The sequence below is a fragment of the Odontesthes bonariensis genome, chromosome 8 (assembly GCF_027942865.1).
Source record: "Odontesthes bonariensis isolate fOdoBon6 chromosome 8, fOdoBon6.hap1, whole genome shotgun sequence".
In the NCBI taxonomy this organism is placed as follows: Eukaryota; Metazoa; Chordata; class Actinopteri; order Atheriniformes; family Atherinopsidae; genus Odontesthes; species Odontesthes bonariensis.
In genome coordinates this window covers 33,281,296-33,297,353 of record NC_134513.1, presented here as the reverse complement: position 1 = coordinate 33,297,353, position 16,058 = coordinate 33,281,296, and the positions used below count along the sequence as shown (strand labels likewise).

The 16,058-nt window shown below is 41.0% G+C and overlaps 1 protein-coding gene across 1 annotated transcript; it reads left to right on the top strand.

Annotated features, from left to right (window-relative positions):
* Window positions 1-984: 984 nt before the first annotated feature.
* Window positions 985-14,790, top strand: tmem19 (transmembrane protein 19). The gene is made up of 8 exons (XM_075472235.1): window positions 985-1,208; window positions 7,247-7,394; window positions 10,289-10,402; window positions 12,370-12,507; window positions 12,735-12,811; window positions 12,893-13,070; window positions 13,955-14,164; window positions 14,287-14,790. The coding sequence occupies exons 2-8, from the start codon at window positions 7,265-7,267 to the stop codon at window positions 14,445-14,447; spliced, it is 1,008 nt and encodes a 335-aa protein (XP_075328350.1). The 5' UTR covers window positions 985-1,208; window positions 7,247-7,264; the 3' UTR covers window positions 14,448-14,790.
* Window positions 14,791-16,058: the final 1,268 nt, after the last annotated feature.

The window sequence follows — 16,058 nt, the reverse complement described above, 5'->3', positions numbered from 1 at the left end:
TCCACAGCTATAAACTACATGACGGCTAGTGAAAGTTCAGAAATTCAAGTAGAAATGGTGAGGCGTGCTTTGTATTTGTGTTTTAGCTTGACTCCTGGAAAAGTAAGATACCTATATCCATGTAATCAATTTGCAGGGTTCATTTATTTTGTTGGTTGAAGCCAGGATCCATGGGAATTTCCTCATATCTATCCCATGGATAGAAAAACCCAAATAAGAATGTACATCAGTGCACCTTATAATTCCTGTCATGTCAATTCTGTGTTTTCTGTCTGGTTCTACAAGCAATTATGAAAACATTAAATCAACTTAGCAGAATTTAACATGTAATTTCTTAGAAACAAACCTTTGTGCTTATGTGTTAAAGTGTTAAAGCTTGCACATTCATGCAGGCCTAATTTAAATTTAAAAAAAAATAAGAGAGCTAAATGAAAATGCCTTTGATAAACCTTACATGGAAATGTGATTTTTTTCATTTCCACAAAGTGAAAAACTGACAAATGAAATAAAAGAATGAGCTTCTTTTTACTCTATTACTTTACTCTTTGCACAGTACTATATTTTGGAGTAAAACATAGTTCTCGATGCACTACATTCATTGCAATGTTGTAGTTTTTAGTGATTTAGCCGATTTAGACTATTTATATGAAGTATAACTCAACAAAATAGATATTATTAAAGATTAAGCTATAAGAGGCCAAATTATGGCCAAAATCTTTTTTTAGATTGACCGATGACTGTTTTTTTACTTTTACTTCAGTATGATTTGACTTTTAACTGTATGTATCCTGAAATGTTGTTATTGTTTCTTTTACTTGAGAAAATTATACAAATATTCTCTCCACCACTGAATGAGGTAAAGGTACGTCATTAAACGTGGTATTTGATTTAACATATTTAGTAAACTAAACTACTTCCGCTTTATGAGCTCAGACGTTTATTTACGGAAGTAGTTCCGTCAGTTAAATTCTTCCGTCTAGTCTTATTCACACCCCCGGTGGTCAGCTCGATGCGTGAACTGACAAGTTATTCGGTTCATTTGCTTTCTCGCTAAAATAAACGTGTTTGTCTTTAATATACACAATATATATATGTGTATGTTTAAAGAGAGGTGGTTACATTGCTATAAATTGCGAAAAGGCATTAAATTTAGCTGTCAAAGGAAAGGGAGTGGTAACGTTAAATCACGATGGCTTCAGCGGTAACTGGTGAGTTTACTTCCACAAAATGTTACGCAGCTGTGTTAATAATTAAACGTGTTCACATGGAGCTGAATGATAATTTAGCCTTATGTGTTTTGTTTTTATTTGCATTTCAGACACTTTTACTCTATTACTGGCGATATTTGCTGTTCACACAGCAGATGTGTTAATGAGCACTGAGTCAGAAAATATCTTAATTTTCCTCAAATCATTGACATTAAAATGTTTGAAATGATGAATTAATATGTTTTGATACAACCTAGAGTATTTCTTATATCTCTATATCTCCATATAAAAGGCGTTCATCGGGCACAGTTCAGGCTACTGTGTTGTACACATGATGCAGAGTGTGAAATTAAATTAAATGAAAACCCAACATAAAATGTCTTTGTAAGCTTTGTGGCCTCCACATTTTTAGCTTTTCTACAGGGTTGTGATCATGTGCTGTGAAAGCCATGGAGTGTGTTTCACATCATCATATTTATCAGAACTTTCAGAAATATGACCTTTATGGAGACTTATTATCCTGGTAAATAGAAAAGTCGGTTACTGTAGGGATGTTCCACCACATGATTAATTTGATCACATTAACAATAAGGGTGCAACGGATCAAAAAACTCACGGTTCGGATCGTTCCTTGGATCAGAGTCACGGATCGGATCATTTTTCGGATCGGCAAAAAAAAAAAGACAAGACAAATAAACATGTTTTGTCTTTTTGTTTATTAACACTTTTTTAAGTTATTAAATTGAAATGTATAAAATCAACTTAAAGTCCACAATCAACATCTTCTTTTCAACATAATCAAAGAAAAACAACTTAAAGTGCAACATAAAAACACACCGATAGCGTTTGTGATCGCTTTAGCCCGGTCGGATTGTGAAGGGGCTGCTTAAACACTGCGGTGATGAGCGGTTGTGCTCAACAACTGTTGTGTGGCTTTCTTGTGCCACAGTGCCCACACACCGTCACGGTTCTATCCACCAACCTCTTTCCTTCATTAAATTTGACAGGGAAGCCAAAATGCTCCGAAACGGGATTTAAATGACGTGGGGCGCTCTTCTGTTCCTCCGCTCGCCATGACCACGCTGTGTTGCAGGTTAGGGGTTTTCTTTATGTTAGCTATCGCTATGTCAGCTACGTGTTATGTCCGTGTGGTACCCTAGGCGACAGGTTTGTGTGGCAGCGCGAGTATATGGAAACAGACAGAGGCAGCAGTTATCGTTACAGTAGTCACCGAAGTCTAGCCTACTTTTATTTTCCATGCCCACTGTTCTACATGTTGTACGCTGAGAACAAAAAATCACAAACGAGCCATAGGACTGTTTGCTTATTGAAGAGGGAACTGTTGCAGACTTTTACCCAGAGCTTGGAAAGTAGCTCTGTCCCTGGAACTAGCAGGAATGGTAACGGCGGTGTGAGGACTGATTTGCGCACATTTTTTTTTTTTTTTTTTTTTTTTTCATAAATCAATCCGCGGATCATGTGTGTGCCGAACCGAAATAATTGATCCGAACGGATCATGGATCAATGATGATCCGTTGCACCACTAATTAACAATGAGATCCTTTTCGTCTGAGGGGAAAATGGACTCAATCCATGGCAGCAGAATGCCTCCTCACAGCATGACACAACCACTGGATCACCTCATTTTAGGGTTGAAAAATGAAAGCCTGTTCTGTTCTCTTCGTTAACTGTTAATTTAACAAGTTCAAATGTGGACTATAAACTGTAGTCCATTCAATCCTTTGGGTGTTTTTTGAGGATGATGGTTTTAATATGATCAAAACCAACATTTTTTTAATATCTCTTAAAGGCCTACAGAAAGCTGACACTACACCCAATACATAATGATAATACATACACAGAAGAACAATAATGATCATTGGACTCTACACCAAAACATTTCATAAACGCATGAAATTTGCGATTTTGAATTTGCCGCTTGGAAATCCTTCCTGGAATTCCAGACTGGGGGCGGGGCTTCCGTTGGACGTCACATGTGCCATGGGTTTTCCTGGCTGCCGCTATTAGTATGCTTGTTGAGTGGTGAAGGCAATAAAACGTTGGGTTCAGTGCAGTTTTTATTGCGAGTAGATGTATGAAGTGCTGTGGGTGCGTGTGTTGCCCTCAGCAGCTCACACCACCGGGGACAGAGGAAGCAGAGAGACCCGCGGTCTTGTGTCTGTGTCTCCCTGTCCACCTGCCTCCTCTCTGGTGAAATCAGCTGGAGCCATCCCGCCGTGTTCAGCTCCCTGCGGTGCGGACACTCAGGGAGAATCCACCTGGCGGAGAGCGGACACACCGCGGGATGGTTGCCCTGAAATCAGCCGGCAGAGCGACACACGTCGGGGCTCTTGATGATCGCTCTGCCGAGATTTCCACTCTCCACCTGGCGGAGAGTGTGTCCGCTCTCCGCCAGGTGGATTCTCCCTGAGTGTCCGCACCGCAGGGAGCTGAACACGGCGGGATGGCTCCAGCTGATTTCACCAGAGAGGAGGCAGGCGGACAGGGAGACACAGACACAAGACCGCAGGTCTCTGCTTCCTCTGTCCCCGGTGGTGTGAGCTGCTGAGGGCAACACACGCACCCACAGCACTTCGTACATCTACTCGCAATAAAAACTGCACTGAACCCAACGTTTTATATTTCCTAGCGACGTCCCGCAGCACACATCGAAATTTGCCGTGAAGAAGCTGTCCAGGTCTGGCAAACTGCTGGCTTCGCTACTAGAACTACTGGTGATTGTTCCAGCAGCTGGCACTCGCGACGTCACGCACCTGTCGTTCCAGTTTGCCAAATTCGAGTCAAATGTGGTGATAGTTTATTGGGCCTATTCAGGACTATCCAGGGGCCTAAAATTATTTTAAAATCATAAAAAATTCCATGGTATATAAGGAATCGATCTGCTATTTCAGTTTTGTGCAAAAAAATCACCTTTCTGTAGGCCTTTAAGTTTCAACCACAAGAACCTTTCTCAGGAAATTAGGGACTTTTTGAGGGCTTTTTCCTCAGACCACCTGCATTTCCACTGCAGGTGGTCTACTGGTGAGATATTTAACCCCCTGAGATGCTCTTGATCAAGAACCAGTATTTTTTTATTTTTTTGAGTATCCAGAACTTGTGGGAAACAAAGCAATCGGAGAAATTAAATGTGATTTTTTTTTTTTTTTTTTTTTTTTTACTTTATTTTTTTTTTTCAAATTTATTTATTTGTTTATTTTTCCCCATGTCTCATTCTCAAGAGAGACGTGTCTCAAACGTATAATAACAAATTAGTATCAGTACAGTACATCCAACAAATGGTACCAATACAAAAGTCAGCATATGGTGGGAGTACAAAGTGTAGTGGTGAGTGAGTGGTTTACAGCCTGTTATGAACCTTAGTACTCCATGGTTAAAAGCATCCAACTGCTGTAGAGCGCTGACAAAAGCATTCATGTAGATAATGTCCACCGTAATCAATAAGAGGGAAAAAGTTGGCAGCAACAAGCCATTTCCAGGCATTGAATGAAAAACTATTATTATTATTATTCCTTAAGAAAAAACACAATTTCTGTGTACATTTATTTAAAAGATGTTCTATATGGGACTTAAACGAGAGAGATCCATCAATTAGGGTCCCTAGATATTTATAAAAAGCCAAAAAGTTGATAGCAGTGCCTTGTGTGGATTTAAAAAAAGGAGAACTTCTGACAAGTTCAAATGGCAAGAGACAAATGTAACAATAGAGCAGGATGACAGTGTTCACAAGTCAATAAACAATTGTGTCATCAGCATAAAAATGTAATTATGTGCTAGCAGTTTTCTGGTATACATTGTTAACATCTATCTCAAAGAGAGTACGTTCTATATTCGTACCTTGGGGCACTCCTTTGGTAACATGTAGGTGACCACTTAGTTGTACACATTGCCTGTGACCAGAAAGATGGTTTGAAACCAGCCTACGTCTTGGTCTAAGAGGGTTATGTCTCAAAGGACAGATTTATGAAAAGTGCTGCACAGTCGTTTTTAGCATCCAAGGCTTCCACGACACTATTTAAAACTTTTATGGTGGCAGATCCGAATATCCCTCTCCCCAGCAAGATTCTCCTTCCTGTGCGGAGGAGCAATGGTTCTATTCTGAGCTCCCTTTTCATGGTGGAGCTCTTCACCCAATCTATATCGTTGAGCCTAATTATTAATTTATTATTAATTTTATTTATATAGTGCCTAATTACAACATGTCATCTCAAGGCTCTTCAAAGATGGAACCCAATTCAAGCCAACTTGAATCCAATTCATCGTAATACAATCATAATCCAATTAATTGAATTCCAAATTAGTCCAGTTCGTACATACTAAGCCAAGCTAAGGAAACCAACAGATTGTACCGAAACTTGTCTTCGATCCCTCATCCTGAGCGTGCACGAGGCGACTGGGAAGAAAAAAAACTCCCTTTTAACAGGAAGAAACCTCCATCAGAACCAGACTCGGGAAGGGCGGCCGGCTCGGCTCCACTTCTAAAGCTGCTGTACTTGATGATACATCAGTAATAATGATGGGAAGGATTCCATGAATCTTCTCTCTGATGGAAACAATTTTATTGGTGAAGAAGCTCATGAAATCATCACTGCTGAGAATTAAAGGAATACCTGGCTCAACAGAGCTCGGATGCTCTTCAGTCTGGCTACAGTGCTGAAAAGAAACCTGGGATTGTTCTTATTCTTTTCAGTCAATGATGAATAGTGAGCAGTTCTAGCTTTATGAAGGGCTTTCCAGACTAATTGAGACTCTTCTAAATTAACGCCATTTTCTAGTCTCTAGGCCAAGTTTATAGTTTAGGCGGTTGATGGAGAGACAGACCAAATCTTATTATTTTAGTCTTAGCCTCATTTAGTTGAAGGAAACTGCTTCAAGACAACTAAGATATTCGATTCGTACAGTGTCTCCACATTTCATAGGGAGATGAAGTTGTGTGCCGTCCACATTACAGCGGTAAGAAATGAGGTGTTTCAGATTCCTGTTGAAATGTAGACAACCATGTTACAAAGGATTTTTTCTTTTGTTCCTTCCGTAGTCTTCCTATTCCCATAGAAAATCTGAACCAGCTGGGCCTGTTGAGCCTTGGTAGCCACGTGTCTGCATCCCCTTTCCTTTTAATTTGGCACCCTTTGAAGATGGATAGAAGGACAGTCCTGAAGGGGAACAGCAGCATCATAGTCACATCACATGAATTACATAAAAATGACGATGTAAACGTGAATTACTAATTATTGTTATTATTATAGTTATTAAGACCAAAGATGGAAGGCTGAATCCGAATTTATCTACAACTAGACTTGATGGAAGGATCGACAAAACTGCTGAACTAAATGAATATTCAGCTCTGTTCTGTCTGCATTGCCTGTTTTCTTAAATGATCTTTTCTCCATGAATCAACAAAAAAAATCCCAATCAAATGTAATAAAACATTGTTTCACAGCAACTGGGCTGACAAGACTGCGTGTTTCTGCACTCATTTCTTGTATGTCTGTAGATTATCTGCCTGATTATTGTCCACAGTGGTGTACAACCTTTAACAGTGGAGTTGTGCAGGTGAAACTCACCATAAAGATCGTGTCCCTCAGAGGCTTCATCTCCACCAGCGACACCTGGATTTTGATATTTTCTTTGTATAAAAATTGGGTTTTTACCTGTTTTAAAAGGTGGTTTAATAAGTTTGGGTCAGCTGAGAGCCACCATCTGGATTTGTATTTTATCTGTGCCACCTGTACCAGTCGGGGAAACATTTTACAGAACACCTTAGAAAATAGGACAAGGATAAAGAGCCTGAGCCGAAAAATTACTTCAGACAAGTTTCCCCGAAATGATGAAAGGCACAGATGGTAAATCTGTAAATCACATTATTCAGATTTTAGTTACGGTTTTAGCTTCTGATGCAAATGAAATTCGACAGTTGAGATAAAGATTATTATTTGGTTTTACAGTGATGATTTTTCTGTCCAGAGTAGTGTTTTACTGATTAGTCGTCTCTGATCTGACGCTGTCCTCCTGTCCTGCAGCTCGGCCTGTTTGTCATCATGGATTTTGAGCGTGAGATCCTGGCGAAGGAGTACATCAAGATGATGACCGATCTGATCGTGCTGTGTGCCACTTTGGCACTGTCCCTCTTCTTTTGGGTCCTCTCACTCACCATGAGTGCCATCTCAGGTGAGCTGCCTGCAGAGTTGTTTTTCTTTCACGTTCTAAGAGCTTCAATGTTCAATTTTCTCACTCCAGATCCCCCTCTGTGGAAGCACGGATGCCCACATGAAATGTTTTTTGGACTAAAACATCGAATCATGTGCTCTTCTCAGAATCCTCACGTTCATTTTCCTGCAGAAATGTTCACAGAATGAACAAACAACATTTTTCATGGATGAGGTTTTATAAGCATGGTCGTATTTCCCCTCATTCATCATGAAGCAAAGTCAAGTGTCTAACCGGGTGAACTGTTTCAAACTGAATTTAATATCTTGCTTTAAATTTCACAAAAGCAAGTTAATACTTCGAAAACTCAATCTTTTCTGACACCAACCTTTGTTGTCCACATTCTGGGCCTGTAACTACCATGGAGCGCCTTGGGGCTGAGATGCCACGGTTCACAACTCCACACAATTTTGGTTTAGGGTCACTTGACATTTTTGTGGGCTGTACACGTCCAATGCTCACACAGAGGTTTGTTTTTATGACAGTGGTGTTATATGCCAGAACTATTGGGGAAGCCAAAGAGCGAAACATTATCCAAATTCTCTAAATTTACTTTAATATTTCCTCTCAAAGAACTCAAGTGTTGTGTAAGCAGCAACCTTATGAACACTAAACAGTGAGCTTCCATGTTTTCCTCAAGAATTTGCCCGTAAATAGCACCATCCACTGTTTCTTTATTAAGAAATACTTTATTAATCACCAAGAGGAAATAATTTTCCTGCAGTGCTCCATTGATCATATAAAAAGTAATATTAGTGAAAATTAAGAATCAAAATGCACACATTGAAACAATACAATTATACAACTGGACAGAAGTTACTGAAATAGAAACAGTAAAAATTAATGAATAATTAGAGAAATAAGTAATATATTGCTCGAATTAGTTAGATTCTGATCAGTTTCTGGGAAGAATATCCATAAACCAACCTTAAAGGGTACTTCTGTAAAACTTTGTCAATGACCTGTTCGTAGAGCATGCACCATATACCACTGTTTCAAACCATTTATTCAGAAGTCTGCACCTCTTTGGTTTGGTTTCCCGTCTTTGCAGACCAATTTTTCTCAACTTATCTTTCAGTCTTAGATCATTTTTGGTCATGCTGGGGATGATAGAAAGTATGTTTATATGACAATAAAAAGGAAAAACAAGATTTTGATTGAACTTTGTGTAAAATGCTTAGGCCCATTAGTTCAATGTTCGGTGTCAGAACTCTTTGGAGATAAATGACTCTCCAAATGATCACAAACTGTTGGTGTGTAAATGTATGTTCAATTCCACACACAAATATCATGTTGTTTACCACAAAATATGAATATTCATAATGAACTGAATATTCATATTTTACATTCAAATATTTTCCTTCAATCATTTTCATTTTCACACTTTTGGTGACGGCATCAATGAGTTTTCACTGTATTCGTGTTTGTGATGTTATGTGTTTATGTGTGCACCTCTCATTTCTTTATATAATCGACAGAACATAGGAAATAGGTGTAATTGTTTTTGGACAAAGGGGCAAACATAAGTGTATAAGACAGAGTTTGTAGAATTCTAACGAGCTTTAAAAGTGAATATTTGGTCTGAGCTCCTTTATTCTCCAACACAGCCTGAACCCTCTCAGACGAGCTTTCTGTCCTTTCTTTAAGGAGACTTCAGGAATAGTTCTCCGGGTTCTTGAAGGACATCCCAAAGCTCTTCTTTGGATGTCGGCTGCCCTTTGTTCCGTTCTCTGCCAAGATGATCCCACACTGCTTGAATAATGTTGAGCTCCGGGCTCTGGGGAGGATTCATCCCTCCATCAGACCTGTTGCCACTGATTTTCAGTCCACTTCTTGTGTCCTTTGGCATAGCTCAGCCTTTTCTCCCTGTTTCCCTTCCTTAAGAACGGCTTCTTGACAGCCACCCTTCCATGGAGCCCATTTCTGATGAGGCTTGGGCCAAGGCAGATGGATCAGCTGAAGGTCCAGATACATCTCTCAGCTCCTGTGTCAGGTCTTTGCTGGATTTTTTCCTCTTTCTTAAGGACATCACTTTCAGATCCTGTTCATCTGCTGTAGATAGTTCTTTAGGCCTGACACTTCTTCTTTTGTCCTCCACTTGTCCAGTTTCCTCAAATGTTGTAAGGACACACTGCACACCATGCTGAGATATGCCAAGTTTTCAGCTAACAGCTCTTTGGGAATCACCTTGTTGCTGCAGAAATCCTATTTTTTGTCTGTCAAACTGTTATCTTTGCTGTTTTTCATGCAACATTGTAACTAAAGAAATGGGAACAAATCACGTGTCTTTGTGACAGGCTGCTAGTAACAAAGTGCCTAAAGATCCAATTTAAAATGGCTTCTTTGCTAAGTTGTCTGTTATGTGTCGACACAACACTGGTTCATCCCTTAATTTAGGTACGTTTTTATGCTTGAATGATTTCAAGCTCAGTGTTAAGTGCTGAACCAGCAGCCGATGTCCAAAGAAAAACTTTAAAATTACTTCAGAAAGTCTGAAGAACTATTGATCAAGACTTGCTTAAAATAGTCCAATAAAGTCTGGCTGCATGAAAGGAAAATATGAGGAAATAAGGGGTGTGTCAACACTTTTGCACAGTGATGTTGAAACATGTTGAATCATCCAACAGTGAGAAACATTCACATCAGATGTTTCCCTTCAACCTCATAGATCGGATCATTTTCACGTTTGAAAAACTTAATTCATAATAAATCTGAGCTTTTACTGTAAAATGGTTTTATATTTGATCAAACTAGTATTTGGGTTTGGATCTGATCCATTTTGAGACTAATCACTCTCCAGAAAATACTGCACTATTTCACCCATCCAAATTCTGTGGCCGTGTCTGTGTTTGCAGGCAATCTGCAGCCTGTGTCACCTTGGCGGTGGCTGTTCTCCATCTTGGTTCCACTCATGCTGACTGCGCGAGCGCTGAAGAGACGCAGTCTGGACAGATCTGGAGCCCTCGGAGGTGAGTGTCCTCACCTACTGTTGCAGTAATGTAACAAACAGCGGTGCGACAGAGTGGAGCATCTGCTTTCACAAACTATCTTTGGCTGAGTGCAGAGAAAAATGAAAAGCTGCTGACTGATTGGGCCTCATGCAAGAACCGTTCGTACGCACAGATTTGTTCTTAAATCGTCCGTACGAGTGATTTAAGAGAATTTGCGCATTCACCAATCTTTTCGTATTTTACGTTTTCTTTCAGGTACGAACAGAATTTACGAGTGATCCAGACCTGTCGTAGGAGTTTCGTAAAATAGGCCGCTGTTATTCCAATCAAGTTTGCTTGACTAATGGATTGTATACAGTATTTAATTACTTTGAAGAGAACATAAATAAATATACATTATACCCCATAATTATGCTGACATTATTCTGTTTGACTTAAATTGTGCACTAATTGAAGGTTCATTTGAATCTGTATATAACAAGGTCAATGGGAAGCGTAACCAGCGGCTGTCTTGCTACTTTTGGATGCCTTAGCGCGTCAGGCTCTTGGAAGAGAACGTGTGGAGACAAACGAATGGCTGACATCGCGATTTAGATTCCCAAGGACTGTGCTGCTGCAAATATGCAGCTTGCTAGAGCCACAACTCCAGAGAAAAACACGCCGATCAAACCCAATTCCACCACACGCCCAGGTCCTCACCATCTTTGGATTTTTGGCCACTGGAACCTTTCAGAGGGAGATTGGAGACAGATCGGGGGTGTCCCAGTCCTCTGTGAGTCGTGCGCTCCCCTTGGTCATCAAAACTCTCATCAGTTTATCACCCGTGGTACATCAAATTCCCATACACCGCTGTCCAACAAGTACAAATTAAAAGGGACTTTAATCCCGTGGCTGGACTGCCAATCATAATTGGAGCACGAGACACATATACGCATCAAAACACCTGTGCCCCTGTCGTGCCGCGCACTGAGCTGAAGGCCAGGTGGGTGTGTCTCGATACCTCGTTCATGGCGCAATATTGCCATGAACATTATTTGAACATTTCATCGGCTGGAAATCAAATCTTACATTTATACGAATCAGCAGAATGTCACCAGCGGCTCAAATTCCACGAAGTTAGTTCGGTTTATGCAGCTAGAGTTGTAGCAGCTGAAGCCATCAAGCCACTGGTGCAGTTTTCCTTTTGACTTGGCAAAACTTTCTCAAGATCATATCAAATCTCTGATCATAAAATGGTTCATTTTAATCTGGTGATCGAGGTGACTCGTGTTATCATTTTTGGGGAGCACAGTGCAGCTCGAAACGACCGAAATGAATCAATTCATGAACTGTAAAAGTTTCCAAAAATGGAGTAAAGGAACATTTAACGGACGTCACAAGATTGTCGGCGCTGATTCTAAGCAGTTATCAACAGGGAGCATTGTTGCCAATTTACCAAAAGTCTGAAGGACGTTCATTGTGTTCGGAAAGCGTTTAGAAAAGCCTTAAAAAGAATCAGAAACACAACAGTTTTTACAGCATATTATATGAAATGTTTTTGTTTGGGAGTACTGTAACGTATATATGTGTGTGTAATATATAGAAATCAAAGTGTGGTCTTACTGTTTTCTTCGCTACTGTCAAGACGAGAGCACGAAATGCAGACCAATGCCCTGCATAAAATTTGTTCCCAACAGATGCTCCATTTTCTCATGTCTGCTTGTCTGAAAAGTACAGTTGTGTGCAGCTGGTTTTGTAAATAAGCCTTTCAAAAATGAATTAATAGTTTTGTGAGGTGTCTTTAAAGAGTTGCATCATCAAACCGGTGGGGTTCCCTTGTCCTTTTCAGCCTTTTGAGGCCAGTTCTGACTGTATTTGAATAGAGCATCAGAAGTCAGGTCATTATTGAGCAGTGGTTTATTGTGTTGTCTGGTCTGAAATAATAGAATGATGGATCGTGGTTATTTCTTACATGTGTTTCTGTGGGGCGGATTGGGATTTCTCAGCTCTCCTGGTGGGATTTGTCTTGACAATGGCCAACTACAGCTTCTTCTCCGCTCTGCTGACCTTCTTCTTCACCTCCTCCAAACTGACCCGTTGGGGAGGAGCAAAGAAGAAGAAAATAGATGCTGACTACAAGGAAGGTGAGAGCCAATGGCAGCAAAGTTTGAGTATTTTCTCTAAACAGATTCTGATAACCCCAGCTCTGCTGATGTAGATGTACCCAGGACTGCCCGCAAACATTACAGCCCAGTTAATGTCCCTAAAGTTCAGACTGATGTGGAAATATCACGTCACATCTAGTTTTTCTTTTTTTCATTCCAAAAGTTTCCACTAAAACCGAAAGTTTTAATGTGTGTGTTTGTGTCAGGGGGTCAGAGGAACTGGGTTCAGGTCTTCTGTAATGGAGGAGTTCCTACAGAAGTGGCACTGCTGTATATGATAGAGGTAAACACACACACGCTTCCTGCACCAACACGGATGCTGAAAATAACCCATTATATGCTGATGAAATCCCTGTTGTTTCAGGTGGGTCCAGGTGAGATCCCCATCGACTTCAGTAAACAGTACTCTGCCTCCTGGATGTGCCTCTCTCTGCTGGGTGCGCTCGCTTGCAGCGCTGGTGACACCTGGGCGTCGGAGGTGGGGCCTGTCCTTAGCAAATCGCAGCCGAAACTCATCACTACCTGGAAGGAAGTCCCAGCAGGTGAGAAGCTGACTGGTCTGTGGCACGACCCACCTGCACTTCTAAGGAAGTCTGCCTTAAAGTTTCATTGTGGAACATTCAGAGATAGGGGGAGGAGCTCGGAGTAGAGACGCTGCTCCTCCGCATTCAAAGGAGTCAGCTAAAATGGCTCGGCCATCTGGTTAGGATGCCTGGTTGCCTCCCTTTGGAGGTTATCTGGGCACGTCCAACTGGGAGGAGGCCCCGGGGCAGATCCAGAACTCCCTGGAAGGATTATATATCCCATCTGGCCTGGGAACACCTCGGAATCCCCCAGGAGGAGCTGGAGTGTCGTTGGGAAGAGGGATGTAGGGGTGTCTCCTGAACCTGTTGCCTCAGCGACCCGATCTCGGATAAGCGGAGGGATGAATGAATGATATGTGCCATACTATACTGTTATGTTATGATATGTGATAATATTTAATATACTATTGTATGAATGAGTATAACATACTACATGTTATACGATATATGATAATGCGTCTACCTTAAATATCACTTGGAGGAGCCTTGATTACACTCAAAAACAGTTTTGTTTTTCAACCTTTATAATAATAATAATTAATAAGCATAATCGTACAGATTCACAGTGATAGAAAACGTGTCTGAACAGCTTAACCTAAACACATTAGACATGAATGTAAACACATTTTTCACTGTAAGATGTAAATCTGTACATGTAGAACAGGAAAAGTGTAAACTCTTAAAGTTTCATTGTTTAGAGGGTCGACCCAACCTCGGATAAGCAGAAGATAATGGACGGATTATCCAAGGGTCTGTCAACTTTGTTCATCCCCTCAGGCCCGGACAGTTTTTTCTGCACAGCTCATTCCTAATGTCCATTTATTCTGATCCATTCTCCTCAGGAACTAATGGAGGCGTCACTCCCGTTGGATTGGTCGCCAGCTTCCTCGGCGGCGCTGCAGTAGGTCTGGCGTACTTTGTGACACAGATTCTTATGATCAGCAACCTTCAACTGGCAGATCCCCAGTGGCCGATCATCATGTACGGCGGTGTGGCCGGTCTGCTGGGATCGATGCTGGACTCTTTCCTGGGAGCGCATATGCAGTACTCGGGTATAAAACAAGCCAGATTTCTTACCATTAACAACAAACATGTCCAACAACTTCTGTGATAATATTCAGGTAGTTTGGCTTATGAAAATGAATGTAAACCGTCTCTTCCTCTGCTTATTCAGGCTTTGACTCGAGCCTCGGGAAGGTGGTGAGTTACGAGTCTGCCACCACCCAGCGGATCTGTGGGAAGCCCATCCTGGACAACAATGCAGTCAACCTCTTCTCCTCCGTCCTCATCGCCCTCTTCCTTCCCGGAATGGCTTGGGGCATGTGGCCACGATAGACGCAAAAAAACGACGGGGAGCCGACAGCTGAGCCAAGACTTTCTGCTGACTCACAGAGGCATCACTAATGACTCTTCTACACCACAAACCACCTGCATCACTGCTGCTGACAGCATCAGCTACTTGAAGATTCTTTACCAAATTCAGGTGTTTAGTTCATACCGTGTCATAATCTGCTAAAAGACGTAACGTGAAATTTGATAAAGCATTCGCTGAACCTAATGTGACATCTTTAGTACTGTCCCATCAGATGTTAAGAGGAAAGTTCACCGTTATGTAATTTATTAATCACTTTTTAAAGGAGGCCCAGTGGTTGAATAAACTTTGCTAATTATTTGTAAATCTGTTTGAGTCCATATGAAAAACGTGTTTAGAATTTTAACAGATGTCCAGTGTGGCAAAACGAGACAATTAGGAAAGATGCACAAATTTTCTAATTTTAATTTCTAATCAGAAAATAGATTGTTTGATGCAATGGATTTTTATTCAAAGGAACACTAGAAAAGAATGCAAACTTAAGCCGTGTGCTTGTGACTCAAAACAAATCAGTGGTCCATGTCAAAAACTTCTTTTGTGATGCACATACAAGGCCTAAAAGTACCCCCCCCAGCGCCCAGGAACTGAGACTTTGGTTTCCGGCCCTGCACCACACCAGTTTGCTTTATGGTCGTGTTAGTTTAGTGTTCCTTTACTGTAATAATCTAATTGCAGGGTTCATATAGGGTTCACTTTGAGCTTTGCTGGAACACACACAGATACAATGCATCATTCAAACAAAATAACTTCTATGAAACAACAGCTGCAATACGAGATGGAAAAAAAATAAGAAAATAGAGTGTCATGGTATATCTGTCACACTGTTGTATACGTTATAGTGCAGTAGTATAGTAGGGCACAAGTTACACTATGGCAAGTCATAGTATATGTACTATACTGTGGCATATAGTAGTGTGTGCCCTACTACATTATATGAAATTATATTTGTACATACGACACGCCATAGTGTGGCACATACTGTAGTATGCATCACTGTGTGCGCGTTGCATTGTAGTATACATTACAGTATAATACATCCCCTACTATAGTATATGTCACAGCATAGCACATTCCAGTACTATAGTATATGATGTGCCATACTTTAGCATACTGTAACATACTGTAATATGACGTATACTATAGTGGGGCACAAGCCGTAGTATAACATCATTATGACACATATACTGGTAGGACAAATATACTATGACATGCCATAGTATAGCACATACTATACTGTAACTTATGCCTTGTTTCCACAATGCAGTCCGTTACAGGTCGGTTCGGTACGCTTTGGGGTCAGCTTGCGTTCCCACTGTACAAAGGGGACCCTCAGGGGTGGGCGGAGTGCGTGCCGAAGCGTAAATAATAAATAACATCCTTAATTTCGAACCACCTCCAAGCTTCTTCCGCTTAATGCGACACTGGCTCGCAGTGCGGTTGAAACCACTCTCTGCCATTTTTGGCAATCAGCTGGAAAACGTTTTCGTTTCGCACAGCGCCATCGAGCTCCCGCTGCACAGCCTCCTCACCACCAACGGAGAGCAGAGCCTGGAACCGGTCCTGTGTGCTGGGTA